This window comes from Ictidomys tridecemlineatus, chromosome 10 (assembly GCF_052094955.1).
Source record: "Ictidomys tridecemlineatus isolate mIctTri1 chromosome 10, mIctTri1.hap1, whole genome shotgun sequence".
In the NCBI taxonomy this organism is placed as follows: Eukaryota; Metazoa; Chordata; class Mammalia; order Rodentia; family Sciuridae; genus Ictidomys; species Ictidomys tridecemlineatus.
In genome coordinates, this window is record NC_135486.1 from 60,005,300 (window position 1) to 60,033,092 (window position 27,793).

The 27,793-nt window shown below is 58.5% G+C and overlaps 1 protein-coding gene across 1 annotated transcript; it reads left to right on the top strand.

Annotated features, from left to right (window-relative positions):
- Nucleotides 1–536: 536 nt before the first annotated feature.
- Capn9 (calpain 9) lies at nt 537–27,793 on the top strand. Its single transcript, XM_005320378.4, has 20 exons — nt 537–813; nt 5,668–5,737; nt 6,431–6,549; nt 8,839–8,972; nt 10,116–10,284; nt 11,105–11,188; nt 12,810–12,895; nt 13,474–13,551; nt 15,088–15,248; nt 16,142–16,299; nt 16,456–16,664; nt 17,979–18,015; nt 19,015–19,095; nt 21,265–21,322; nt 22,545–22,609; nt 23,008–23,076; nt 23,465–23,543; nt 24,292–24,408; nt 26,544–26,602; nt 27,602–27,793. The coding sequence occupies exons 1-20, from the start codon at nt 601–603 to the stop codon at nt 27,626–27,628; spliced, it is 2,073 nt and encodes a 690-aa protein (XP_005320435.2). The 5' UTR covers nt 537–600; the 3' UTR covers nt 27,629–27,793.

A 27,793-nucleotide genomic window follows, 5' to 3' on the forward strand; every position in this document is an offset into this window, starting at 1 on the left:
AATGCGAGACCTGTGTGGGGTTTTACCCTACCAGGGACACCGGGCTGATAGCTGAGGAAGAGGCCCAGACAGGTGGGGCTGTGACGTCCTCTGAGCTCACTGCCTCTGGTCACAGGGTGACACTGGCCTGCCTGCATGTATAGGAAGGCTTCCTTGGCTCCCTCGTCCACTCACAGGAAAAGCCTTCCGAGCCCACTCCAGGTCACTGAGACGGACTTAGAGCCTGCAGCTGTTGCTACAGCGTACCGTCAGATGCCAGAGACGAGCTCAGACAACAGGCTGCCCATCCCCACTGCCGACTCCTACACCAGCCTCTTCTCCTCCTCTTCCCATGGGGAAGTCCTCCTCCCCCCAGGGCTCCCCAGTGCGAGAAGCTCAGGTGCTGCCTCCATGGAGCCCCGAGCTGGCCTGGGGTGCTCTCTATTTGCCATCAGGGTGTGTTCCATGTCTGTCTAACAGGGAGGCAACCAGCAAGCAGGTGGAGGTGGGCGGCCCAACCAGGGCCTGGGCTGCTCCTAGCTGACCAGCACACAAAGCTGCACAGCTAGCCTCTGCCCTTCTTTGCCTCTGCCTCCCACCCCCGCCTGCCAGAAAGCAGCCATGCCTTACCTGCATGGGGCCCCAGGGCCACAGGCCCATCCCGTCCCCCAGGATGCCCGGACCATTCACTCCTCAGGCCAGAGCTTTGAGCAGCTGAGGCAGGGCTCCCTGCAGACGGGCAGCCTATTTGAGGACGTGGACTTCCCTGCCAACAACACCTCCCTGTTCTACAGCGAGAGGCCCCAGGTCCCCTTTGAGTGGAAACGGCCAGGGGTGAGTGGGGTGAGGAGCGGGTGCAGGGTTTTGTGGCTCAGCGGCCCAGAGGGAGGATGTCAAGCTCCAGGGGAGGAAGAAACGGGAGGGAGGGCTCCCTGCACGCCTGTGGCCTAGGGTTCTGTGGCGTGCGGGCAGGAGATGGTATGTGGGCCGGGGTTGCTCTGCCTGGGCACCCCGGGTGTCTGGGTGCACCTCTCACCTCCTGCTCTTCATTCCCATGGAGGCTGGGGACCCAGACAGAGGGTCTATGTGTGTGGGGCTATTGAAGCTTTATCAAAAAGGACAATCTCTGGGGACTGGGCTGGGGCTCAGTGGCAGAGCACTTGCTTAGCAGGTGTGAGGCACTGGTTCCGTCCTCAGCACTATGTAGCAATAAATTAATAAACAAAGATATTAAGTGTCTTTCTACAACTAAACAACTATATATATATATATATATGATACATCTGTGTGATGTTTCCCCCAGAATCCAGGGGAAGCGAGCAACCAAGGCCAGGGCATTCAGAGGGTGGTGCTGCGGATGTGGCGTACCTGTGGGCCTCGGACCCTCCATGTGGATAGATATTCACGTTCAGCACATGCAGACTTCCAGAGCTGTCGCCCCTTCCCAGAGGGGCCAGAGCGGGGGCCACCCCACCTTGCAAGTCCAGGCATGACAGGTCTCAAGAGGCACCAGCTGGGGCTGGGCGCCACGTCAATATTTGCAGTGCGGGTTAGTCAGGGCCCACCTCCCGACCTGGCGCCAGGGCTGAGGCTCCCCTGGGCGGGTCCTGCTCTGGGAGCAGCTCCTGTGAGTGAGGAGAATCAGTGCAAGGGTGCAAGGCCTGATCGTGAGCCCCAAATGCCAGTCCCATACTACCCTGTGTCCCTGAGCCTCAGTCTGTGCACCTGTGAAATGGAGTGGCCTGGCCCAGATGGCACCCTGCCCAGCATCCAGACATTTTCAGTAAAGGGCAGCTGCGGTCAAGTTTACCCCATTGCCATCTACAGATCTGGAGCACACCCGGATGGGGGAGCGAAGGGCCCCCGCACATCCCTCCCTGTCTCCAACAGGAACGGCCACACCTCTAGTAAACGCAGCAGTTCTAAAAAGCACACGCTGGAAACAGCTGGGCTCCTCAGGGCGGGACCCACATGCACAGCTGTTATTCCTGAAGGGGTGGCCTGTGCGGCCACTTCCTGTTGTGGGCAGCGTGGGGTTCATGTGCATCATGCATTAGGTCATGTGTGTGCATGTGTGGGTAGGGTTAGACCACCCATTGCTGTGCAGGAGGAAGGACACTTCCAGAGTGACCGGAAGACGAAAATGGCCCTGAGGGCCTTGCCAGTCTGTGATCTCCTGTTTCCAGCCCGTGGCCCCTGAACAGCTGGGCACGGGGCTGCCCCAGACTGCAGGGTGGGTGCATCTTTAACCGAGGGGTGGGAGTCCTTGGAGTCAGGATCCCCAGGGAAGGTGACATCCCAGCCCAAGAGACTAGAGTCTGGTGTGGCCACTGCAGCCCTTTCTCCCCGGTGCCCAGCAGTTACCAGTGTTGTCTACAGACATGGTGCAGGCCGGGGAGTGGGGCGTGGGATGAGCAGCCACTGCAGACCACAGCTTTCTCTCCATGAAGGGGGACAATGATGGCTCCACCTCTGGGGTTACTGTGAGGACGCCAGTCAGTGTGGCAGAGTGCTGAGCCTCTACTCCACAGGGGACCAGTAGGTTTAGTGCCACTGTCACTATTGCCAGTTCACGCCATCTTCCTTCCTCCCCCACCAGAGGCCTCACCTTGCAGCCAGCAGAGGAGCTGGGTTACCTCTGGAACTGCCACCTTCTGCTCCACCCCTATAGCAGGGCCATGGTCCCACCCAGGGACTGGAGTCTCAGTCTCAGCCCTGATGTCCTCCCGGTTCTGTCCCCAGATCTGGGGAGGCCTTGCTCTACAACCAGGACTCCAGTGCTTGCAGCCCCTCCACGAACCCTTGCCCTCTCCATTGGGGCTGACAATTGTCCCCGTGCATGTTCAGGCCTCCTGTTGGCTGCCTGCCTGTGGCCCCACTTCTCAGTGGGGCCTGCAGGCCTCTCCTATGTGTGCACCTGAGACTGTATCCACCGTCAGCTCCAGTGACTGACCCCACTGTCTGCTCCTGTTCCCACAAACACCTGCTTTCTGTCTGGGGCTCTGCAGTCTACCTTACAGATGGCTGTGGGATCAGGAGCCAGGCAACTCCTCCATCCTGAGGGGGCGGCCCTGAGTGCCCGGTTCCCCAGAAGGCTGCTGGGCCCTACCTATTGCGCAGCCTCATGTGGTGCAAACTCTCCAGGCGACACTGGTCCCCCACCCCAGCATGCCTTCTTGTCAAACAGAGCTGCGCTGCAAGGAGGGTGAGCACCTGGCCAGGGCAGCACCGGAGGGCAATGGCAGGCAGGCTTGCCCTCAGCAGGGCCTGGGGACGCAGGGACCAGGGAGCTTCCAGCCTCAACTTGGAGGGAAGCAGTGAGCCAGGAGGCAGCAGCAGTGGCGGGGACATGGCGTGCCTTGTACAGATGCAGAGGGCCACCCTGGCCAGCCAGGACACAGACGCTAAGAGCTGCCCCACTGCCTTTGGGGCCAGTCCTCCCACATTGGAGAATATGGTCCTTTGATGAAAAGACTGCAGGACTGCCTGGAGCCGTGGGAGGAATGCAAGGACGTGCGGGAACTCACGGAGAAGGCGCTGGCCCCAGGCCCGTGTGCCCCTGCCAGGCCTTGAGTTTCTGGGGCATAGCTCAGTCTTTTTTAAAAGTCCTCTTGGTAAGCTTGTATGGGCATTTTGGAAATGAATAAGCCCATACAGCCTTCCTGGGCCGCTCTGGGCCCACCACGGCAGCAGGCCTACACAGAGCACCACCAGTTTAGACCTCCATTCTGCTGGGAATGCCCTAAGCTTAGCAAGATCCCCACCCTCTGATTCCCTGGGACCCATGAACAGAGAAGAAGCAGGGTCTTGGCAGGCCCGAGGCTGTGGGCTCAGGGCGGTCTCCAAGCAGCAGCACCTGGGGCTCCTGCTGGATGGGCCGAGGGGCTCCTGGCACTCCTGGCCTCCAGGCCTAGTCCTCCTCAGCCCTGGAGTCTGGAAGGAGGTGGACGGTCCCTTCGTCACCAGCACCACCCTGCTCTTGTCGCCACGGGGTCTAGGACGTGCTCTTTGCAGTCCCCATCTCTGCACAGCACCCACGGCAATTACTTGAGCCTCCGTGCTGTCAGCTCCCCAGAGCCCCTCGGCCCTCCCACCCGCTCCACCCAGGCACTTGCCCCAGGTTCGTGGTCTGTCCCTGCGAGGGCAGGGACTCTCTCTTGTCTATGTTGCAGTCTGGTGCTAGGGACAGATCCTGGCACTGTGCGAAAGATGGGAAGTCGAGGCAGGCTGAGCGTCGAGGCATGGGCTTCAGCTGGGGAGAAGTGGGAGCCCTCCTGGCCCAGAGAGCAGTACCAGGAGGTACCACGCACTGGCCGCACCAGCCAAGCAGAACCACCCAGGTCTGCAGAACCGTCAGGTCTGCAGAACCACCCAAGTCTGCAGGACCACCAGGTCTGCAGAACCACCCAAGTCTAAAGGACCACCAGGTCTGCAGAACCACCCAGGTCTGCAGAACCATCAGGTCTGCACCATCAGGTCTGCAGAGCCACCAGGTCTGCTGCCCAGCGTCCCTTGTTCACCCCAAAAAGAGTCGCAGTGGGCGGAGGGGCCTGGTGGGTGCCCACCCTGGGGGCCAGGACCGCCAGGGTGCTGGATGAGTCCATCTATCGCTCCTGCTTCTGAGCTCCAGTCTCAGGACCTCATTCTTGTGGCCTTTTTTTATTGGTTCCTTTTAGTTACACATAACATTAGGATTCATTTTGACATAATGGCAAAAGCATGGACCATGATTTCCCCTAGTTCAGTCCCCAGAGCTCCCCCTGCCCTTCCTCCCCCTGCCCCGTTCCCATCCCCTGCTCTATGACCTTGAGGCTTTTCACTTACATCTGTCTTTAGTCTTTAGAGTCTGTGGACATACCAATGGTGGGATCGCTGTCCATGTGTGTACCCAGGAAGGTGCCGTCCCACCCTCTACTCTCCCTATCCCACCCCTTCCCTTCATCCCTCTTCCTCTCCTCCACTGATGTTTCTTCTATCCCCCACTCCACCCACCTGACCTTATTTTGGGTCAGCTTCTGCAAATTGGAGAAAGCATTTGGCCTTTGACTTTTGGGGACTGGCTTATTTCATTTAGCATGACATTTAAAATAGTTTCTCAACTATATGGATTTTACATAAATGCTTTCCAGTGCTGTTTTTGTTTAATGTTTTATGTTTATCTTTTATATTATTTAAACATACATGAATGATCATATCAATATGGACATAATTAAAAATTATAAAATATAATAATGTGTAATATGCAATAAAAATACAGTGCACTTGGGTGAGATCGTATGCGAGGCTGCACGTCCCTCTATGCACAGATTTGAATTCGACCTAAATGCTGGTCTGAAGAGAGCAGCTGGCAGGGCTGAGCTTGGTTCTGGACACTGGCCTGTGCAGTTAAACCTGTCGCCTCTGGGCAAGACCAGGAGTCCTGGGCGCTCAAATGTGGCGAAGTTCACAGTAAACAGTGCTCACTACAGACCCTCCAGCCTCCACTTGGGGTCATCCATGTAGGAGTCTCTGGCAGAGGGGACTGTGGCAAGAGGCTGCTTTCCCTGGGGACAGGACATACCAGAGAGAAGCCCAGGGAAGGGACTTGGAGCCTTCCTCGGGCCCACCCCTCTGTGGGGTTCACACTGTGGTGCCCGCTCTCTCTTGTTGCCCACAGCAGTGGGCCTTACCTCACTCTCACTCCTCCAGGAAATTGTGGAGAAGCCTGAATTCATCCTGGGAGGGGCCACTAGGACTGACATCTGCCAGGGGGAGCTGGGTAAGTGGGGTCACAACCTGAGGGACCTCCAGGGCAGGAGCAACAAGGGTCCCCAGGATCTCTGCTCCCCTCTGCCTTCCCCCTGAGCTCACTCCCTGAGCTCTAGGCCCCTCTCGTTAGGCACACCTGCTATCCCTGGGCCCCACCCAGGAGTTCCCAGAGAGCAGCTCCTCCTGCACCTGACCTGTCCTGCCCTAGGAACACAGCTCCCTTCACGACACAGAAGAAAATCAGGGCCAAGGGAACAAGCCACTGGCCCCATCCTGGAAGTGGCAGGTGGGCAGTCTGACTATGGAGACCTGGCTCCTGCCACAGTGTCTCGCTGGCCCATCCTGAGCCCCTCTCCCCACAAGTACCACTGGGCCTGTATGGCTGCGGCGTGGGGTGTCTGCCCATGCTGCCCACATGGCCACCGCACACTGCCCACATGGACACTGCACACATGCACGCAGCCATGGGCTTAGAAAAGGTGGGTCTTGGAGTCATGGGGCTGGTGCCTGGAACCCCAGGGAGCACCCCCACCCTGGAAGAGAGGGGCGGGCTGGGGTAGGGAGGGGCCAGAGGCACTTGCTGGCCTCTGTCCTCATTCAGAAGCACAGAGCTGTGGCCTGAGGGACTCCCCACAGCCTCTCTGGCATTGCATCTTGCCAGCTGCGGAGGAGGATGCAGGCTGACTGTGGCCCTCCTCCACAGGGGACTGCTGGCTGCTGGCTGCCATCGCCTCCCTCACGCTCAATGAGAAGGCGCTGGCCAGAGTGGTTCCCCAGGACCAGAACTTTGGCCCTGGCTATGCCGGGATATTCCACTTCCAGGTGAGAGCAGCCGGGTCAGTGGGTGCCTTCTCAGGCCAGCAGGGTGCTGCTGCCCCGCTGCACAGCTGCAGGCAGGAACAGCAGCCTAGAGCATCCTTGGGGGCATGGCCTGGTGGCCCTCAGGGAAAGCACCCAGGGAAACTCTGGTGGCTACAGACCTGGGCCACAGGTCAGGGGGTCCCAGAGGTGTCACTGCTGGGAATTCCTTGAGGTTTGAGCATAGAGGCCAGAGACACATCAACCTCTGTGGAGCAGGATTATTTCCCCTGAACGGAGGTTTGGAAATGTAAATTTGGAGACCTTGAGTGAGTTTAAATATAAACCTGAGATTTCCACCGAGGTGCCCACAGGAGCACCTGCGACCTACAGTGCAGCCTGTCGCCAGGCCTGTCCTGGCCTGCTCCCGGCCCTCTCCACTGTCCTCTGCCCAGGGTCCTTGCCCAGTGTCCAGCCCCATGCTAGTATGTCATGGGCCGGGCACTCAGGCAGCCTTTCCAGTGAGGCCAGCCTCTGCAGGTGTCCCTGGGGAGATAGCCACCAGGAGCCCAGGTGCAAGGCAGGGTGCCTCACAGTGCGGTGGCTCCTGCAACCCCGCCCTCCACCCGGAGGCCTGCTCTCTGAGGCACTCTTGGGCCTGGTGACAGAAACCCAGCAGGGTTTAAGGCAGAGTGGCAGCAGTGTGGACAGCAGGTCTTCCACTGTGGCAGTGGCAGGCTCCCCAAGCCTGGGGCACAGCTACTCTGGGCCTGGGGAGCCCTCCCCTCCTCCACAGACCCCTCACACTGGCAGTCTCCTCTCTCCCACTTCTGTACACCACTATGCTGGCTTCGCGGTGCCCGCGCCTGGCCCTGCAGACCCTACAGCCCATCAGGGTGGCAGCGGGCTGCTTGAACCCAGCCAGGCCCTGCTCCCAACACCAGCATCTAAGCCACTCCCCCAGGGAACAGCGTCCTCCCCGTCTCCCAGAACTCCACAGTCGGCAGGGCCCCCGTCTTCCCCTGGGGACTCTGAGGCCAAGGAGGGAAGTGACTGACCAAGGTCACAAAGCAACAAGCATAAGCAGAACAGCCCTGAGCCTGGCCCTGGGCCCTGGGCGCCACCTGCCGCCTCTGACACCCTGTGTGTGCCTGTGGTCTCTGGATCTCCCTCTCCCTGTCCTCCTTCACTCCTCCTGTTCCCTATGACCCCTGGGCCTCCACCTTCCTGTCCTCCTTCAGTGTTCCTCTGTCCCTCAGCACAGCCACACTGTGGATGAGGGGACCAGTAGTACAACAGAGCTGGCCTCTGTCACCTACAGGCCCTCAAAGCCCTCTCTGTGCATGGTCACCCCTGAGCACTCCTCTCCCATCCCCCAGCCCAGGAGGCTCAAGGAGCTGGCCTGGACATCAGCAGCATTGCACCCAAAGCCACAAATACCTGAGAGCCCACAGAGAGAAGGGACTGGGAATGAGTCCTGCTTGGCAGGTGGCAGGACAGTCCCTTAAGACACACACACGTGGCCTCAGCCAGACACCGGGCCAGCCAAGTCCAGAGTGCCCTGGAAAAGTGCCCTGGGACATGGCTCCCAGGCCACTGCCTGTGCTCCCTATCATCTCCCCGACACTCGCTGCCAGCCTGAGGGGCGCAGCCCGGTGCACCAAAAGGAGCCGGAGGAGGAGGTCCCTGTGCACACTAGGAAGCACAGAGGGACAGCAGTGCCCAGCCTTGACTTGCTCCCACCTCTCTGTCCCCTGTGAGCACACAGGCCAGCACAGATGCACTTAAACAAGCACCGTGTGCACACATGCACACCCCTCACACTCGGATCCACGTCCACCACACCCACACCTCCACATACACACCTGGCCCCCTGACTCCCCTGCTGCTCTTGGCTCTGCTCTGGGCTCCACCAAGGCACAGTCTTGGGCTCCACCAATGGGCCAGCGGGGAACTGAGGAGCGAGGGATGTGGAGCTAGACCCCAAGCTGGGTGGGAGGGCAGAGGCTGCCTGGGCAGGAGCAGAGTGCTGCCCTCTCCTGCCAAAGCAGACTGCGCAGGAGAGTTCAGAGCACAGAGGCTGCCAGAGGCCACCAGCAACTGCCAGCCACTGCTGGGGGTGACACTGGTCCTGCTGCTGGTGTCCATGTGGGGTTGAAGGCCCAGCATGTGATCTTTGGACTCAGATGGCCCCTCCTGGAACCTTGGAACTCTCGAAATGAGTGTGCAGCTTGCTCAGAGGGGGCTGCAGGCGAGCATTTGCTGGTGGCCCCCTGACTCCCCTGCTGCTCCTGGCTCTGCTCTGGGCCCCAGTTCTGGCAGCACAGTGAGTGGCTGGACGTGGTGATCGACGACCGCCTGCCCACCTTCCGTGGCCGCCTGGTCTTCCTCCACTCTGCTGACCACAGAGAGTTCTGGAGTGCCCTGCTGGAGAAGGCCTACGCAAAGTGAGTCCCTGTAGGAAGACCAGCGGAGGGGCCATGTGTGAGGCTCGGGATGGGATGGGGCTGGATGAGGAGTCACCAGAGCAGGCTTCCCGCAGAGGCCCGATGTACCTGGGTCCAGGTCCACTCTGGGCATGTGGCCACACCTGCCCCTGGGTCTCCCTAAGGGGTGGAGGTGGCCTTCAAGAGAGCTGGAAGGAGAGGACCTGGGAAAGCTGGGGGAACGTCAGGCTGTGCTGATGCTTGAGGCTCTTCAGAGCCCCCCAGACACGCCTGGGCTGCTTCCCACCTGGTCAGGGACCCAGCGTCCACTACAGGATGTGCTTTTCCTTTACTTGTTAAAAATGGTAGGGCTGGAGGCTCTTTGCTGTGCTGATTTCTCTGGAGATGGCTCGTGACATGTGATCAGGTCACGGGGTCAGGGTGCCACTGTGTCCAGTCTTGGGGGTCCTCCCTGTGAGGGTCTTAGGAGGGAGTTCCATCTGGTGAGCTCGATAAGCTCCCACATCTGATGTTCCTGGTAAGATTTCAGTTGGCCCCTGGGCTCTGTCCACATGGAGTCACTCAGGGGTCAAGCGCTGCATTGCTTTGCAAAGTGGATTGGACACCAAGAGCAAGGCCCAGTCTTTGCAGCGCAGTTCTGTGCATCAGGGAGTCATGGCCCAGAGGAGCCTAAAGAGAGGTGAGGACAGTGGCCATGGGTCCTTCAGGGAGCCTGACATAGGAAACAGACATGGGGTGAAGGTGCAGGGCCCTGGAACCTAAGGCCAGCGTGAGCTCAGTCGCTGGCATAGGTGTGCCCATGCCAGTGCAGGATGCCACCCAGAGGAAACCTGGGGGCAGGGTGTAGGGATGTGACCCTGCTGGCCTTTCTATGAACCAGAACTGCTCTGCTGGGGTCATCTCGGCCTTCACGCAGAGAAAAAGCAAGCACAGCTTCAGGAGAGGCCTGGGCAGCTGGCCGTGGTCATTCTGCCTGTTGGGGAGCTAGGTCTGGAGCCCCGCCTGCTAGGGGAGTCCTGTGCTACCTCCCACTGCTGCTCCAGGGACCACGATAGCGGCCTCTTCCAGCCCAGCAAAACTGCTCCCACCCACCCTTGTCCCCGTCCACCTGCCCACAACTGCCTGGCCCTGCTGCCCTCGCAGGCTGAACGGGAGCTACGAGGCACTGAAGGGGGGCAGTACTCTGGAGGCCATGGAAGACTTCACCGGGGGTGTGGCGGAGACCTTCCTGACCAGAGAGGCCCCACAGGATTTCTACGCCATCCTGGGGAAGGCCCTGAAGCGTGGCTCCCTGCTCGGCTGCTCCATGGATGTGAGTGGGGGCTGCCCCTACTCAGGGCACGGGGTCCTCACCAGGGGCCCTGGTCCCTCAAGAGGGTGTGCAACCATGGTGGGGGTGCTGGTGCTTATCTCTTCAGTGATACTCAGGCTGCTGCTTAGCTTTCCTGATTAGGTTACAAGCATTTGGCTGTCGAGGCATCGTGAGCAGCCTGTACCTCCTACTTGGCCTCCCGGCCCTGGCCAGCCCACCCCTCAGCCCTCTGCCCCTGCAGACGGGTGCACACCCACACACACAGGCTGGCTTGATTTCACTAACGGGGCATCTGCCCGTACAGCTTTCTGAAGCTTGCTGCCTCCTGCACACACTAGGAAGAGAGCCCTTTGCACTGACAGGAAGACGCCTAGTAGCACTTTTCTAATTTCTCTGTACGCACAGACGCACACACAGGGCAATGTCGTCTGACGGTTTCTGGGAATTCATCCCTTCTCTCTTGGATTAAACTCGGGAATTTTTTTTCCTAATGAACTAGTCATTTCTTCTACACATTCATGTTTGGGGCACAGGGACACACGTTTCCTGTACCTGGCAGCATCTCTTTGGTATGTGCAATGGTGCCTACTGCCTCAGGACTCGTGGTCAGGACTCATGGCCACCTTCTCCCTAGGGGCAGGAAAGTGAGCTTCTCCTTTCTGGGGAGGAGGGCCTCTGTGCCCTGGGAGAGTGCACCTGGCTATGCCCTGGTTAGCGGGGTCTGCACACCCAGTTCATGCAGCAAGGGGAGCAGGGCGGGCAGGACTGGTGGGGAAGCCTCAGCGCAGATGAGGGTCTGACGCTGTTCTTCTCGTTTCAGATCAGAAATGCTGCAGAATCCGAAGCCCCGACACCTTTTGGTCTCATTAAAGGTCATGCCTACACCATCACGGGGCTGGACCAGGTGGGCAGGACTGGGCAGCGCCTCAGCCCTTCCTTAGTGCACCGCAGTTCAGTCACCTTCCAGGCCTCCCAAGTTTCCGCACCCAGAGGAGGCAGACAAGGTCAAAGCAGCGAATCCCCCATGGCACCACGCGTGGTCAGCTGGTCACCCGCCGCAGAGTCCCACAATTAGCCATCTAAACAGGAGATGCCGGGAGGCCACCCCCTGGCTCCTGGGCAGTCAGAATGGGGCCTGGCACAGGGAAGCCGCTCGACCTCCCAGACCCCAGGCAGGAGGCAGTGTCCTGGCCCCACAGCCTGTGAGTGCTCCCTGCTCTGCCCCTCCTCTGCCCTGCTCAGGGCTTCTGCTGAGGCCTGAGGCCCCGACCGGGGCCTGCTCTGCTCAATCTACCAATTAAATTCCACTCATCCAGGGACACCCTCACAGGCACAACCAGGACAATCTCCTAAAGCAGTTGAGTAAGACATGAAATCATCCTAAGTCCCATCCTGGGCAGGGTGGAATTTACCCAGCCCCTACACAGTACCACCCCACTTTGGGTGAGCAGCTGGCCAGCAGGAGGGTCCTCAAGGGGCTCAAGGGGGAAGAGAGGGAGGAAACGAAAGAGGGGAAACCAAGGGCTCCACCCCCAGCTCAGTGCAGCAAAGCCCACCCAGGGTCCTGCCTGGCCTACCCCTGCAGCTAGGCACCTCTGCTCCCTCCTGGGGCTGTCACATCCTGTAACACGCCCCAAATGTGTGGCTGGAGCGCGGAGGAAGGCCCTTCTGTGATGTGAGCTGCGGGAGACCCCAGGGGGTCCTCTGCTGACTTGTAGCTGGAGCTGGTCCTTGTGTCCACCTGCCCTTTAAGTAGGCAAGTGGTTGTTCTACGCATTATTCCAAGCAGAGGCCTCCCTTGTCCTGCTCACAGGGTCTACTTCCTCTCCACCAACAAGGGGCCTGCTGGCCCCAAAGCACCTCAGATCAGGGAGCTCCTGAGTGCTCCCCATAGGCTGCACCGGATGCTCTGAGAGCTGATATTGCTGAGAGATATTGACCAGAGCAGGACAGCTCTGGTGGCTGGTGTCTCCACTGTGGATGAACGGAGGTCCGTCCGCCATGCTCTCCCTCCTAGTCCTTTCCCCAAGGACTTGGCCCCAGTCCTTGCTGTAGCAGTGCTGGAGGGCCTGGTGCAAAAGTCTCCTGGAACAGCAGGTTCCTTCCTGTGACCAAGGACAGAGCCCAGGAAAAGGAATCTGGCCTTCCTTTGCTGCCATTGCTGCATTCCCAGCCTGTGGCCCTGTGGTCCTGTCACCCCCTGGGGCTCTGCGAGCCCATCTGAGGATGCTCTATACCTCTCAGGTGCTGAGAGGACCCAGAAAACCATGACGCAGGGTTCTGTGCCAGAGGAAGCTCTCCAGCTTCGTGTTGATAGGGAGTCACTGTCCAGAGGAGGCGTGGCCATTTGCGGGGGCTACTAAGCCCTCACTGTAGAGGCTACCACCTGTTTTCAATAGGAATTTGGAAATTCCACGGGCTGGTTACGGATGGATGAGTCTGTGGAGAGGAGCCCGAGCCCACGATGAACACAGCCAAGCTCCAGTCTTCTCACTTCCTACCTCCCTGATGCTTCTCCCTTCTAGGTAGACTTCCGGGGCCAGAAAATCGAGCTCATCCGAGTCCGGAATCCCTGGGGCCAGGTCGAGTGGAACGGGCCGTGGAGTGACAGGTCAGACACAGCACGGGCAGCTTGGGCTGCTGTGAACTGGGCACTACAAGGAGGAGGCTGCTGTGTTTGGAGTCACAGATCCCACAGGCCACTCGGAGCTGCAGCCTGAGTTTGAGGGTGTGGGCAGATGCTCCCCATCAACTCTCCCGAGTCCTCCTGCCCATGGGTCAGGCGTGCCCGCCTCACAGAACCTGGCCGACCTCTCCAAGGCCATGCAAAGGAGGGCTTGCTATGAATGGCAGCCATGAGCAAGGGAGGAGTAGAGGCCACTCTTGCTCCCGGCACCAGCAGGCTGGAGGCCATGCTGAGCTGGGGCTTCTGTGGGCTCCTCTGCCCCCCACTGCCGCTCACCTCCTTGCCGTTTTCCACGGTGGTCTACAGAGCAGGCCCCAGTGGCCAGGTCCTTCACTCAGCAGCCTTTGGACATGCACTTCCACATTTGGGGACCTGAGGCCAGTGAGCCTCCGCATCCTGGGTGCATTTTTGGGGCCAGTGAGAATTCATTTGGCAGGGTAGCCGCATGGGCAGCATGGCTCCTGGGAGGACCCTCCTGGCTGACTCCATCCTGTTGCTCCTAGCTCCCCTGAGTGGCAGTCTGTGGGCCTGGCTGACCAGAAGCGCCTGTGTCATGCTGCTCTGGACGACGGGGAGTTCTGGTACAGCTTCCATTTCTGTTGAGTGTGTGACAGGTGTTGAGTGTGGCCATGGCCTGGGCGAGGACCGCCACCTCTCCCTTCTCTCTCTCTCTCTCTTTCTCTCTCTCTCTCTCTCTCACACACACACACATACACACACACATACACACACACACAAACACACACACACACACACACCATGGCCCCCAGGCTGGCAGGGAATCTAATCTCAGTGACGTTTGGGTGGGGACCCTCCCACCTCCAGGTCTCTTTATGAGTCTCTGGAGAGTCGATGTCATCCAGAAAGCCAGGCAGAGCCTCTGGTGTGCAGCCAGCGCCCTCCTCTGACCTCTGCCACCCCGAACGGCTTGGCTGAGTTTGAAGACAGGCAGCGTGGCCCAGCACCCTGCCAGCTGAGACTCGAGCCTCGAGGCCGCCCCCAGCTCACCTCTGGAATCCAGGCCAAGAGGGAGGCCCTTCCTCCTGGCAGCCTCCGCAGCTCTATTGCCTGGCAATGGACCCTCTCTGGCCCCACATCCTCCTGTGTGGGGTCTGGAAGCCCACCTATGGCTTCCGGCCTGCTCCCTGCATGCTCCCGCATGGGCCCTTGCATGAACTCATCCCTCTTCTCACACCTTGTGAACCCCAAGCCAAGATCACGACGACAAACCCCCAGCTTCCCTCCTTTCCTGCCCAGGCGTGTGGGCCCTGTCCTACCTCCTGTGTTTGCAGTTGTCTTGGGCGGCAGCCTCGCCAGGTGGTTCTTGCACTAGAGTGGCCTCCAGCTTGCCTGGTGATCTGGGCAGGACATGGCCTCTCCACTCAGTAGCCTGAGGTGTGAGCACAGTGCTCTAGGACCTGAGGCCCTCTTGTGGGCTCCTTGGCAAGGTCCTGTCTTGTCCCCTCCTCCCTGCTCTGCTGTCCCTAACTCCCTGGGCTGAGCCTCTCAGAGAGGCCACTCGGCCTGCCCTCCAGAGCCTCCCTCCCACCTTCCCCATCCCGAGTCCAACCATCAGCACCTCTGGGCTCTGCCTTCAGATCATGCCTCCCTGTGACCACCAGCCAGACTGGGCACCCACTTCTCTCACTGTGACTTCCCAGCTGGCCGGTCAGCTTCACCTGTGTCCCTAAGGTCTGCTCCACACAGTACCTGTGGACCAGGTCACTCTGCTCTGCACCCTCCAAAGGCTGCCCCCTTCCCAGAGTCAAAGCCACGCCCACTGCCCACCCAATGCCCACGACCTTGCTCTTTGCCTGCCTGGATCCCAGCAGCTGCTCCTCATGGGCCTACTTCCCATCTCCTCTTGAAGGTCACCTGATCCTGAAGGCTCCTGGCTCCCAAGAAGGGACACCCCACCCCGTGCTGCATGTGGCCCCACCATGGCCCATCATGCCGTGTGATTGTCTTTTTCTCCATTTTGAATATTTACTTCGCCTTTGTCTGTGTTCAGTCCCCAGCTGAACCTCCCCACCCTGGAGGACAGGAGCTGGATGGTTGGAGGGAAGGATAGTGGGCTGCCACTGCCCTCCCTCACCAACCTGACCCTCTGTGTGCAGGATGGCCTTCCAGGACTTCAGGGCCCACTTCGACAAGGTGGAGGTCTGCAACCTCAGCCCCGACGCGCTGCAGGAGGATGCGCTGCACAGGTGGGAAGTGGCCGTGCACCAGGGCAGCTGGGTCCGAGGCTCTACTGCAGGGGGCTGCCGCAACTTTCTGGGTGCGTGGCCTCCCTGTCATTCTCTCTTCCATTTCCAAGAGTCCAGTCCATCCCAGCGACATCAAAGGGCCAGGGCAGGACCCCAGAGAAAACTAGAAGTGGGTAGTTGGTCTACAGGACCCCAGGGAGGCCGGGGCATGAAGGCTGCTGAGGGTTGGTAGAAAGCTGGACAAGAAGTACTCACAGAAGCAGCCTGTTCTGCCACTCGGGCCATTTTCCAGTATAAGAGACAGAGATCACCGCTGGCCAGGTTGGCTGTAAAGAGGGCTCACCACCATGCGGCCTGACAGCACCGGGCAGCAGCAGGATGGGCTTGGGGTGCGACTCAGCTCTGCCTTTTCCCCTGGGCTGCTTCTCTCTGTCTGGCCGTGGTCGTGAGCAGGGGCAAGGGCTTGCCTCAGTGTCAGGCCTTCCACAGGCCTCATACACTCCACGAGGTGGCCTCAGAGCCCTGACCCCCTAACTCCTCAGCCCCATGGTGACGGGGTGCTGAGCACTGTTCGGCTTTACTCCAATTCTTTGTAGCAAAAGGGATTGCCAGAGACTGGAGTTCATCCCTGGGTTGGGGACGAGGTCAGTCCCACCCAAATTGCACAATCAGTAAAAAGAGGCAGGAGGATGACCCCAGGCCAACGCAGGCCCCCTTAAAATTCCGAGTGGGAAACACAGGGTGGAGCAAACTTCAGCAGGCTAGACCCGTAGGAGGACCCTGGAAGGCTGAGAAGTGGCTCAGAAGGGGGCAGGAAAGGGAGGCCCCAGGAAGCAGGGCAGGAGGGCTGATGGGAGAACCTCCAGTTGGGAGGACCTGGGTAGGGAGGGGAGTGGAGTGCACTTTGCTTTTCTATTATGTCCCCTTAAGGAAGGGGCAGTAATCCTTCTTTTTCAAATGGCAGATACCTTTTGGACCAATCCACAGATAAAACTGTCCCTGACCGAGAAAGATGAGGGGCAGGAGGAATGTACTTTGCTCGTAGCCCTGATGCAGAAAGATCGAAGGAAGCTCAAGAGGTTTGGCGCTGACATGCTGACCATCGGCTACGCCATTTACCAGGTGGGGAGCAAAGCCACACTCAGGTCCCATTAGGCTTCTGCATTCCCAGCTCTTGAGAAAGAGAAGTTTTGTGCCAGAGATTGTAACCCATACCAAACTCTGCCTGAGGTGCAAGGCCAAGGGCCAGCCTCAGAGAGCCCCCTCCTCCTCCTGCAGAGCCCCAGCAAGGACGGACACTTGGACAAAGACTTCTTCAGGTACCATGCCTCCCTGGCTAGAAGCAAGACGTTCATCAACCTGAGGGAAGTCTCTGACCGCTTCCAGCTGCCCCCGGGGGAGTACATCCTGGTCCCCAGCACCTTTGAGCCCCATCAGGAGGCTGACTTCTGTCTGAGAATCTTTTCGGAGAAGAAAGCCATTAGCCGGTGAGGAGCAGAGGCGGACCCCAGGCCCCTTCCTCTAGCATCCAGGCACTAGGGCCATCAGGACTGCGGAGCCAGGCCCTTTCCATCCTGGGAATCGAGGCTTTTCAGCCCTTCTCTTCCCTCACCAGGCAGACCTGCCAGTCTCCCTCCCAGCTGCTCCCAGGGTCCTGCCCCCAATGCCCTCTTGGTGAGACCTTGGTTTTCTCAGATCCTGGGGTCGAGGCACACTTAGGTACCCACAATGAAGGGGACTGTCCCCTTACCAGACTGGCGTGTTCCCTCAGCTCCAGTTTAAAGACACTGGCCAGTCTGAACTGTCTTACACTCCGCCACGCGTCTCCACAGTATCCTGGTGAAGCTTGTATCTGTTACTTCTAGGGATAAGCTTCCCATGACCGTCCTGTGCTGGTTGCTCTATGGAAGAGGGGAAGTGGCTCGAGAGGCAATGACCCATTTTCTGAACCAGCGAAGCTATTCTAGAGATTGTAGCAAAGTCTGCCTCCATATTTAAGCTGGAAAAATCCCCAGGAAGGGACCAACCTGTGCAGAGGTAGAGAAAAGGCAGTGGACGCTGGGCTGCCCTGGCCTTGGGCACAGTGAGGCCAAAACCAAGGGCCGACTAGTGGGCTCTCTCCCAGCTCTGAGGCCTGTGTTCTCCTGGGATGGCTGGTGTGTCCCTGGGAGTGCTGCAGATCTGGATGTGTAAGATCTGATTCCTCCAAATGTCCCGGCATTGGCAGGAGCCAGGACAAGGCTGCCCCTCCTCTTAGTATCACAGCTGTCCAAACACTGAGGGCCCAGGATGAGAACAGCAAGAGTGACAGTTGCTACCCTTCTTCCTCTTTTCCCTAAACACAAGTGACACACATGACCAGGACAGGGAGTGTGGCTTGCAGTCTCAGGTGACTCTTGATCCTGACTCCAGGACTCGTCCTCTTGAAGTCCTCCCCAGCCAAGTGACAGGTCTCAGTGTCTCTCCTCTGGAGATGCGGAGTTTGCCGCATAGTGTGCAGAGAGCCTGCTCCGCCCCACATGCCACCTCCACCACCCTCGTTGGAGGGCACCAGGGGATCAGGGAGCAGGTCAGGGTTAACTCTCTTATCTGCAGAGCCCAGAATTTGCAGAGTGTCCTTGAATGAGGGTAGCCAAGGGGAGGGTCTGAGTGCTGGGGGTGGCATGTCCATGCATGGGGTCTGCAAATCCTGTGGGACATAAGGGCAATGAGCCAGGAGGGCTTCCTGCAGCTCAGCAGATGGCACATGAGGGTCCCCCATGAGACACACAGTTGAGGCACTGTGCTCTCTGTCCCTACAGGGACCTAGATGGCACTGTGGACATCGATCTTCCTGAGGTGAGTGCACCCCTGGCCAGGGAGGATGGGACTCAGCGGGAGGCTGAGGGCCTTCCTCTGACCATGGTGCCACCTTGAGCTCATGTCCAGGCAGTGGGGTAAGCGCCTGTGCTTGACTGACCTGCAGGCTGAGCCTGGGGCCTCTGTCCCTTACACAGACAGGACTGCCAAGGTGAAGCAGGTTGTGGGGTATCCTCCTTCTCTGGGCTTCCACCTCCATGGAGAGGTACCTGCCTCCTGTGAGGGGGCAAAGTGAATGCATTTTAAGAAAAATAATAAAAAGGAACAGAGCAAGGGGTAGGTCCTTTCTGTGGGCTCAGGGACACGAGTCCTCCCACTCTCTGAGTGTTGGGTGGAGGGTCCATTTCATCCCATCCAAGGGCCATGAGACCTTCAGAAGGCACCAGGGTGTGATGCTCTAAGAGGGGACCTGCAGCTCCATGCTGGGAACAGACACAGGCAGCAGGAGTCGGGGCCAGGGCTGAGATGAGCACCCTGAGGAAAGTCACCTGGACAGGCAGGGCGCTGACCGGTTGCTTTGTGCTCTGCTGATTCCTATTCCTGCTCAAGCTGCCACACCATGCAGAGCCGCTCTGGTCCACAGGGTGCTAAGGATCTGTCCACAGGGTGCTAGGGATCTGTCCACAGAGTGCTAGAGACCATTCCTAAAAGCCAGTGGATCTTTAGACTCCATTCGGGATGTTCTGCTTCCTGGAGTCTGAGACAGAAGGATGCGATGAGTCTAGCTAACCAGGTTCTCCCAGACTCCTCGTCCTCATCTTGAGGACCTCCTCTAGAGACTCCATGAGCCCTTGAGGCTGCTGTTCCGTCGGCAGCAGCTGGTGCACACTGTGTCCATGGTGGCTCGAGGTTCTGGCTTATCCCGTGGGGCAGCACCGTGTCCATTCCAGGGCTTTTCTTTCCTGTGTTTCTTTGGGAGAGCAATACCAAGTTTCTCTTCTGTGGGTCCTACTGTGCCCACCTCTGACTATTTTTCAGCCTTCACAGCCAAAGCCACCTGAGCAGGAGACAGAGGAGGAGCAACAATTCCGGGCCCTGTTCCAAAGAATCGCCGGCGAGGTAGGTGCACCTCACCAAGGCCTGGCCTCTTCCCAGCAGAGGGTGGTGGTCATGGGATTTGACAGCGGTGCCTCCCTGAGGCCTTGTGGGGCTTGTTGCAAAGTGATCCCAGCAGATGCCCAGAAACAGCCTGTCCACATACCTGACACCATTGCCCCTCTGTTGATGGGGCAGCAAGGCCCATGGTGGCTCAGAATTGGCCCAGAGGCCTCTTGTGGCAGACTGGGGAAGCCTTGAAGAGGAGGTGCCTCTGAACTATGCCCTGAAATCACTGCCATTAAAACGCTCTGTGTTCTGCTCTGTGCTGTCCAGGGAGGGACACTGCAAACTGTGTGCCCAGGAGAGAGTTCCCCGGTGCAAAGCATTTCCATCTATTAACACCAGAGGGTGTCCAGGATTGGCAGCCAGGGCCAGGCTTAGGCCACCGAGGAAGGACAGGACATCTGTTCCCTGTCTCCTGTCCCCAGTGCTGCCCCCATCCTCAGCCCCGTTGCTCAGCTTCCTTGCTGGGCTCATGGCCTTCTGGGGGCCTGGGAAAAGCTTCCTGGCCCCAGGATTGTCCTTCCTCTTGGGGGAAACGGCTCAGCCCCATTGTGTAGCCTGGTGAACTGATGTGTGTGACATCAGCAATCTCTGCTTCCCCTGCCTGGGACCCCTGGTGCGAAAGGAGCTGGCTGGAGACCTGACCTGAAGCTGGGGTATCTAGTGCTGTACTGGGGCCTTGCAGTAGCCAAGGGTAGGAGAGGGACACAGGGTCTGGGCCTTGTGCAAAGCGCAGCAGGAAGAGCGGCCACTTCCCTTGGGCAGGACACAGGATGGAGGCCAATCTCCAGGTCAAATGCTATCTGGAGATCTCAGGAGGTGACAGGTCAGAGCCAGCACGGTGGCCTCTCAGCTACTGAGGTGAAGGGCAGGGGCAGAAGTCATCAGAAGTGGAGTGTGTGGAGGGGGAGGGGGATGTGGGCAGGAGGACTGTTCCCCGCTCACCCCCACCCCCCAGCGTGGGTGCAGGCAGCACCCACCCTTCTCACAGGGTCAATCATCCAAACCCAGGCCCAGGAGCTCCAAGCAGAACCAGTGATACTGGTCCTGAAAATTAGGATTGGGCCTCATTCCCCAGATGTTGAAGATTAAACACTGGAGAGACGCCAAGGCAAGAGCAAAACGGTGTCTTGCCCTTTTATGGATTTTAGGTTTCCTTTCTTCTCCTTTCTACTGACCAAAAGGCAGGAAGAGGCCGCCTGCTTGTGTTTGGAGTCTGACTCTCCCCTCCCCAGAGGCTGGTGGTCAGGAGTCATCTGCCCATTTCCTTTTCCTTGGTAATCAGCCACCTGTCCTTGGCCCCTCTCACCAGCATTTGTTGGTTAAAGCCATTGTACAGGGGGTACCCCTTGCTGGCCCAGATCCTGGACAGATGAGCCCAACAGCAGTGCCACCCAAACTTCCCTGCACATAAAGCCACCCCGGGACCCTGGAAGACTGAAGACCCCCTTCTGTAGATGTAGGCCCAGGCCGGCTGCATCTGCCCTGAGCTTCTGCTCTGTGGATGCTGCGGTGGGTGCCCTTAGATCCCCTAGAGGACTTGGAAAGAGTCAGCAGCCACAATCCTGGATCTGGTGACCTGACTCTGCCTGGGGCGCTCAGGAGAGGCGTGTCCAAAGGGGGCGTGCCTGTGAGGGGCGTGTCCAAAGAGGCGTGTCCAGGGGCGTTTCCAGTAGGAGTGCCCTTGAGGGGCGTGCCCTGGAGGGAGCATGTCCAGGAGGGCGTGTCCAGGAAGAGACAAGCCCAGGAAGGGCGGTTCCTAGAGGCAGCTGTCCAGGAGGGCGTGTCCTCGCTCTGCTCCCTAGTTGCAGCTCTGCAGGAGGCCTGCTCTCCAGCTCCCTGCAACACCTCCAGGGCCATCTGAACTTTGCCAACCGCTCCAGGTGTCTCTGATCCTCGGGAAGGTGGCAGCACACCTAGCCCAGTGTTCTGTGCCCGCCTTGGGAGGGCCTCTGCTGATCGGCTGGGCCTTCCCCAGGAGCTGTTGGGCAGTGGCAGCTACCCAGGAGACCAGTGATCTGCTTATAGCTGTGTCCCAAGGGCCAGTGTGTCTCTGGAGCCCAGTCATGCTGGAGCTGACAGAGACTCACAGGGGTCCTGAGGGCCTAAGGAGCAATGTCTTCACAGGACATGGAGGTGACCGCAGAGGAACTGGAGTATGTCTTAAATGCTGTGCTGCAGAAGAGTGAGTAAACCCCTGGGGGCCATGGAGGGGGAAACCACACCGCCAGCCTCAAGACTCCTGTGACGGGCTTCCCAGGACTTCAGAAACAGCTGTCATTGTTTATTCCCTGCTTCCAAAAAAATGACACAAGTTAAGGGTGGACAAATCTAAAAGATGCACAAAACCTTTTGGCCAAGGTGAAGATCACCAACCCTCACCACCCACAAATCACGCTCTCAGCCAGTGTGTGGGCACGGGCTCCGTTCAGGACATTCTCTCCCCTCAGAGGGAGACCCTGTGCTCGCTCGCAGCCCTCCCCATCTCCATCCTCCCTGTGGCTCCAGGCACCACTGCTCTGCTCTCTCTGGATCTGCCAATCCTGGGCAGTTGGCAGGAGGCCTTCCGGCCTGGCTTCCTTCTCTCAGTGACTTCCATGTTCACGCCTGCTGCAGCGTGTCTGAGCTTTGCTCCTTTTCATAGCCACTGGCATTCTCTGTGTGGCGTGTCCCTTTGTCTCTTCATTTGTCCACTGACGCATTTGGGTGCCACTGCGGTGGACCTCAGGTTTCCAATGGGCGTATTGCTTTTCTCTTCCCTCCACAGTGAGGAGAATTTCTGGCGGAACTCTGCACTTGATGTTTAGCACCCAGCCATTTTCCAAAGGGACGTTTGACATTTCCACCAGCAGTGTATCAATGTTCAAGTTCCTCCAACAAGTTTAAATCCCACCTTAAGCACACTTTGTGTGAGCAGGTCATCAAATGTGCTCCAGGAACACAATTTCCACGGGTCATGCATGTGTGGGAGTGGCCTTTGTCCTTAGCAAGGCCTTTCCTTCAGTCATCGATTCATTTTCAAGCTTCTGCCTTTAAATGACCTGAGAGAAACCTTCATGGGCGATCTGTCATTTAGAATTATTGAATTAGAAAAAAAAATGATGAGAGAGTTATCCCTGTTTCAGTTGTTGGGTTTTGGGGTTGGGAGTGTTGTGTTCTAGTTTTGCAGTGCTGGGGGCTGGGTCCACAGCCTCGTGGGTGCTGGGCAGGCGTTTTATCACTTAGCTGCAACCAGCCCGACATTCCCATTTTTTAAGCTTTTTTCCATATATTGCAAATTTCCCCCTATTCTTACCAGCATCATAAGAATGCCCATGTCACAGTCCAAGAGCCTGCCTCTGGCCACCCTGGGCTTCAGTGCATTTGACTGAGGGTCAACCAAATTCAACTTTCACATGTGATTTCAGGGAAAGACCTCAAGTTCAAGAAGCTGAGCCTGATCTCCTGCAGAAACATCATTTCCTTGATGGATGTATCCTTCCCAGCAGGCTCAGGTCCTGCAACTTCCAGCAGCACTCTGCCCAGGGTGTGAGGCGCACAGTCTCCATGGGCAAATTCAGCAGCTAGGGGACCTCTGGTGCTGAAGTCCATCAGAATCAAGTGGCCTGGGACCATCCAGGGACTTGGGACCTCATTGGCACTTAGGTCCCTTCGCAGGAAACAGAAGAGCTATTTCTAAGCTTTTGAAAACATCTCACCTTCCATATCCCCTCTTCAGAGAGCCATGGTTCAGTGCTTAAAGCCATCTCCTCAGGGACAGCGCTGACACCCACACCACCAGACCAGCCCACAGGCCATCCTGGGTGCCCCAGCGCTGGCCCCTGAGGACCCTGGGTAGAAAGGTCAAACTTCCTTGACCCATGCGGCCAGACCAGCGGCAACGGGAAACTGGAGTTCAGTGAATTTCGAGTGTTCTGGGACAGGCTGAAGCAGTGGATCGTATGTGTCCTGGCGAGACCCCCAAGCCTAGGGCAGGGGGGCAAAGGCCAAGGCCACAGGCTGAGTGATGGTGGCAGGGACAAGGGGAGGCACCAGGGTGGAATCCTGATGCTTGCGGCAGTCCCCTAAACTGAAGGGAAGACAAGGCGCTGGGCTGGGGTAGCTGGGGGCGGGGCTGGCCTATGGGAGGCCCTGGGGGGAGCCTGTCCTGTGGAGGCCCTGGGGGAAGTCTGGCCTGTAGGAGGTCCTGGGATCCATTTCCAGTGCTGCTCACACAGGGGTGGCCAGCCTCACTTCTCAGGGCCCTCAGGGCCAGCTGCCCTCCAGCTGCTGCTGCCCAGCTACCCTTTATCCACTCCTCTCATCCCTGCCTGCCCCACCCTCACAGAACCTGTTCATTCAGTATGATGTAGACAAGTCTGGCACCATGTCGTCCTATGAGCTGCGGACTGCACTGAGAGCTACAGGTAGGACCTGCTGGGGCGTGGGGCTGCCTGAGATGGGGCCAATGTGCTGCCTCCTGGGCCCTGGCCCTGGCCCTAGCTGGTGGCCAGTGGTGGGCCTCTGAGCTGATCTGATGCTGCTTAAGTCACAGACCTAGCACTCCAGGTCTTGAACCCTGCATTTGACAAATGAAGACACTGAAGCCATGCACCCCTAGCCAGAGCAGCACTAAGCCAAGCCTCCTGGCTGCAGCCTGGCACTGTCCCTCCAGTGTGGGTGTGCAGGAATCAGCAAGCAGCATGTCCTCTCAGGATCATTTCTAGCCCCCTTGCCCTCAGGTTAAAACGCCCTGGAGAGTCAGTCATACCAGGTGCCACCCTGGAATCCTCAGAACAGGACCCACCAGAAGTGAGCTCAGACAGAACCAGAGGGGAGGCTGGCAGGACCCAGCATAGGGCTCAGATACCAACCACTGGGAAGGTGCCTCAGGAAGCCTCCTGGAAGGTCGATCAGACCCCAGGGGTAATGTTGGTGGAAAACCAACACCGAGAGCTCACTAAGCCCGCAGTGTCAGAGCGCCTGTGAGCACCTGCCCCTCCTGGCAGACACCTCTATGCCCACCCAAACCAAGCCAGGCCCCCACGAGGAAGCTCTCACCTTGCCAGGCAGAACACACTCCTTTGTCCAGTTCTCCCTGGCCACATGGGACTCCTTGGCCCACGGTGTGGACCCCTGGGCTGAGCCTGTCCCGGGGCCTCCTGTTCCTCCAAGGCTTCCAGCTCAGCAGCCGCCTCCTGCAGCTCATCGTCCTCAGGTACGCCGATGAGGGGCTTCAGCTGGACCTGGACGACTTCCTCAACTGCCTGGTCCGGCTGGAGAATGCAAGCCGTGAGTGTCCTCCACCCCAGGTCTGGTCACCCTCCATGAGCACATACAAGCAACCAGCAAATATGGCAGACAGACTTGCAGGGCCATTGAGAGCTATGGACACATGACCCACATGGCTTCCTGGGGCAGGTGCAGTGTCATGTACATTGTCCAGAGATCCCTATTCCCCACCTGTCCTATCTGTGCGAGGACACTATGCCAAGGTGGGCTTGTGCCCCACCATCCCAGGGAAGCTCCCACCTCAGGTCAGGTCCCAACAATGTACAGAATCAGAGTCTCCGTCCCCTCTTCCCTCCCCCATGGACCCAGTTACCTCAAAAGAGACTTGTCCCACCAAAAGGGATAGATATTATATGTAGGTGATGTTTTAGGCTGCAACCACCTCCTTTACAGGATGGTTAGGAAGGGACGTTGCATGTGTCCTGGGCATCTCAAGCATGCCATCCAAGCACAAAGGGACCATGTCTACAAGGCACCTTGTGCTGAGTTAAATGCTCTGAAGTCACCATCCTGAAGGTCTTGATTTTTGAACCAGAGACCCCAGTCTTCCATTTTGCATGAGCCTTGCAAATTATGTATCTGGTACTCCTCGGAATTTGCTAGCTCGACGAGTGACCTCACAGCACCCAGTAAAGCAAGGAGTGGTCTCTGTGGCACGGTGCAAGAGCTCTGCTAGGCAGGTGACAGTTCTGATCGCCTGAAGCTTGTCTCTGTGGCCAAAAACAGGCTCAGGGTGGGCTGAAGCATGATGCAGGAGGTTTGGAGGGGCCAAGCCAGCTGGGCCTGAATGCTGGCCCAGGTCACCAGCAGCTGTGGAGAAGGGACCACCTATAAAGATGGCATAGACCCACAGGGTGGGCAGAGCTGACCTAGAAATGGGAGATTTGCCCCTTCTCCCCTCCTCCTGGCTGCAGCCAGGAGGCTTAGTCTAGTGCTGCTCTGGCTGGGTTGCATGGCTTCTCCTTTCTTGGCCCACTCAAGCCTGACCGTCCCTGCCACGGGGCACACAACGTGTTCTGATGGAGCACTAGGGAGCAGGCCTGAAGGCTTCCCAGGCCATTTCAACTTCCCATCAGACAGCTGCAACATCCACTGCATGGAAAGAATAAAGCCCCACACTCGGAGCTTCCCAAACTCTGCTACAGCCCCTGTGGGAGCTCAGACAATCCAGACAGAGGCAGGGTGTGGCTCCAGGCAGAGCCCTTACCCACACTCACGAGGCCCCTGGCTCTGACCCCAGCATGAAGTGGGGAAGAAAGCCACAGGAGCAGGCCATATGTGGCCACGGCCACCTTGGAGAGACGAGGGGGGACAGCAGCAGGTCTGCATCCTGTGTGCGACACTCAGCCTCAACACTCGTCACCTGTGACTTCCCCCCATGTCCCTAATACGTCCTTCCCCCCAAGTGGATTGCTAACCCATCTCAGGCCTGCCCTCCCCTCTGGAGGTTTTTCCAGCCAGTAGAGTTGGCCTTGCATGATGGAGCTGCCATTTGCATACCTGACCAAGTTCTCAGGGACTCTTGACTTTACCCAGTGCCACTCCATGCTCGAATCCCCGGAGGCCTCTTGAGTGCTCATTGGCCACCCGGGATCTGGACTCGAGTCACTTGGTTGTTGGGTCTCCACGTCCCTCTGCTCCGCAGCAGTCAGTCCCCTCTCCCTGCTCTGTCCTCATGTGAAGCCAGGAGTCATCAGCTCTTTCTAAGGTGGGAGGCTGAGGCCCAGGGACACACATGATGACCCCAACCAGCTCAGCCTGCTCCCCCTGCTGCCCCTGCTGCCTGTCCTGTGACAGCCCCAAGTGCCCCTACCCACGAGGGATTCAGACACAGAACAGCTTTCAGACTCAGTAAAACCTTGGATACAGGCACTTGTTTTCTGAGGGAGGTCATGGATTTCAAGGGGTCTGTAACCCCAAAGATTAGGACAGGGAGATGTTTTGGACCCAGGGGTTGGCCAGCAGACTGGCATAGGGTAGAGGCCAGCACTGGCCAGCACAGTCCTGCCTGCTGTGCCAGAAGACCCCTGATTCCCACTAGAGGGAGCAGCTCCCCACAGTCAGCCCAGGCTGGCCCTGGGGCTGGGAAACTCAGCGGGGACCATGTCCATGGTGCTCCTCCTCTCTCCTGGCAGGGGTTTTCCAGGCTCTCCGAATGAAGAACAAGGACTTCATCCACCTCAACATAAATGAGGTACGACACAGCCTTCTGCCCAGGGCCCCGCAGAGCACATCTCCTGAAACTTGCCAAATGCACAGTTCCTGGGAGGCCTGGCATTCCTGTGGGTGGCTGAGATAACACAGTGCCAGACAGCTCCAAGATACTCTTCACTTGGCTCACAGGGTCACTGTCAAGGTTAAATCCACTGCTGAGTGCCCATAGCACCCCATTCTGCAGAAGTGGAAACTGGGTCGAAGAGATGAACCACCTGGCATGCTGGCACCCTCCCTGGCTCCTGCCGCCTGGGCTCCTGGCCGGCCTGTTCCCAACTTCCCTCCCTCCACTCCCCCTGCGCAGGTGGTCCTACGGCTGCCCTGGGCGCGCCTCTGTGTGTGCACCTCCGCACTTCAGACCCAAGGCGTCCCCAGGGGGATGCTGGGCCAGGAGAGCACGGGCCACTTTCCAAGTCTCGGAAGGAGCATTGGGGTTTCAGTGCACCTCCTCAGAGGACCTTTCCCAGCTGCCCTACTGCGGCATGGGAGGCCAGCCCTGCCCTGGGAAGCGGGTTGGAAACATAGAGTCCAGGCTCTGCCCAGATCAAGGCATCAGAAGGAATCTTGTTTCATGGGATCCTGTGATTCCTGCATATGTGAGGTTTGGGAACTGAAGCAGGCTCCCTGCCAGAGAGGGAGAGAGAACACCCCACAGCCGTGCGTAGGCATCATGCTGCCATGACAAGCCCTGTGGGAAGCAAGGCGGGGACCCTGGAGAGGGGTGAGAGGAAGTCCACCTCCTGCCCACCAGCCGGCTGCTGAAGAGCCCCAGTCGCTCCCACAGCCCTGCTGTGATGGAGGGTTGCCTCCCTCCTGAAGGCAGGGGACCCTGCAAAGGGGAAGCTTCTTTCTGTTGCCCTGGTCATGGGGCCTGAGTGAGGCTGCTCCTCCACAGGAGAGAGGATATTCCACTGTCTCCGTCGTGCTCTCTGGAGTTACATGGGGAGACAAGCCCTCATCCCTCTCTCTCTGCTTCCAGTTCATCAACTTGACAATGAACATTTGAGGCTGCCCTGGTGGGAGGCACCTGTCCAGCTGTTGGCTTTCGGACAGTGAACTACAGCGCTGCTCCTGGTGGATGGTCTCGCCCGGGGCTCTCTCCTGCCCTTGTCCCCTGCCCACCCGCTCACCCTCCCACCTGAGAGAATGAAATCTCTGCTGTTCTTTCGGA

What these genes read in the sequence shown, in the direction of transcription:
- Capn9 (XM_005320378.4), top strand. Translation starts at nt 601, where the DNA reads ATGCCTTACCTGCATGGGGCCCCAGGGCCACAGGCCCATCCCGTCCCC. An exon ending in CCATCACGGGGCTGGACCAG is followed by an intron (nt 11,189 to 12,809) that starts GTGGGCAGGACT and finishes TCTCCCTTCTAG; the next exon opens with GTAGACTTCCGGGGCCAGAA. An exon ending in GACTGCACTGAGAGCTACAG is followed by an intron (nt 23,544 to 24,291) that starts GTAGGACCTGCT and finishes TGTTCCTCCAAG; the next exon opens with GCTTCCAGCTCAGCAGCCGC.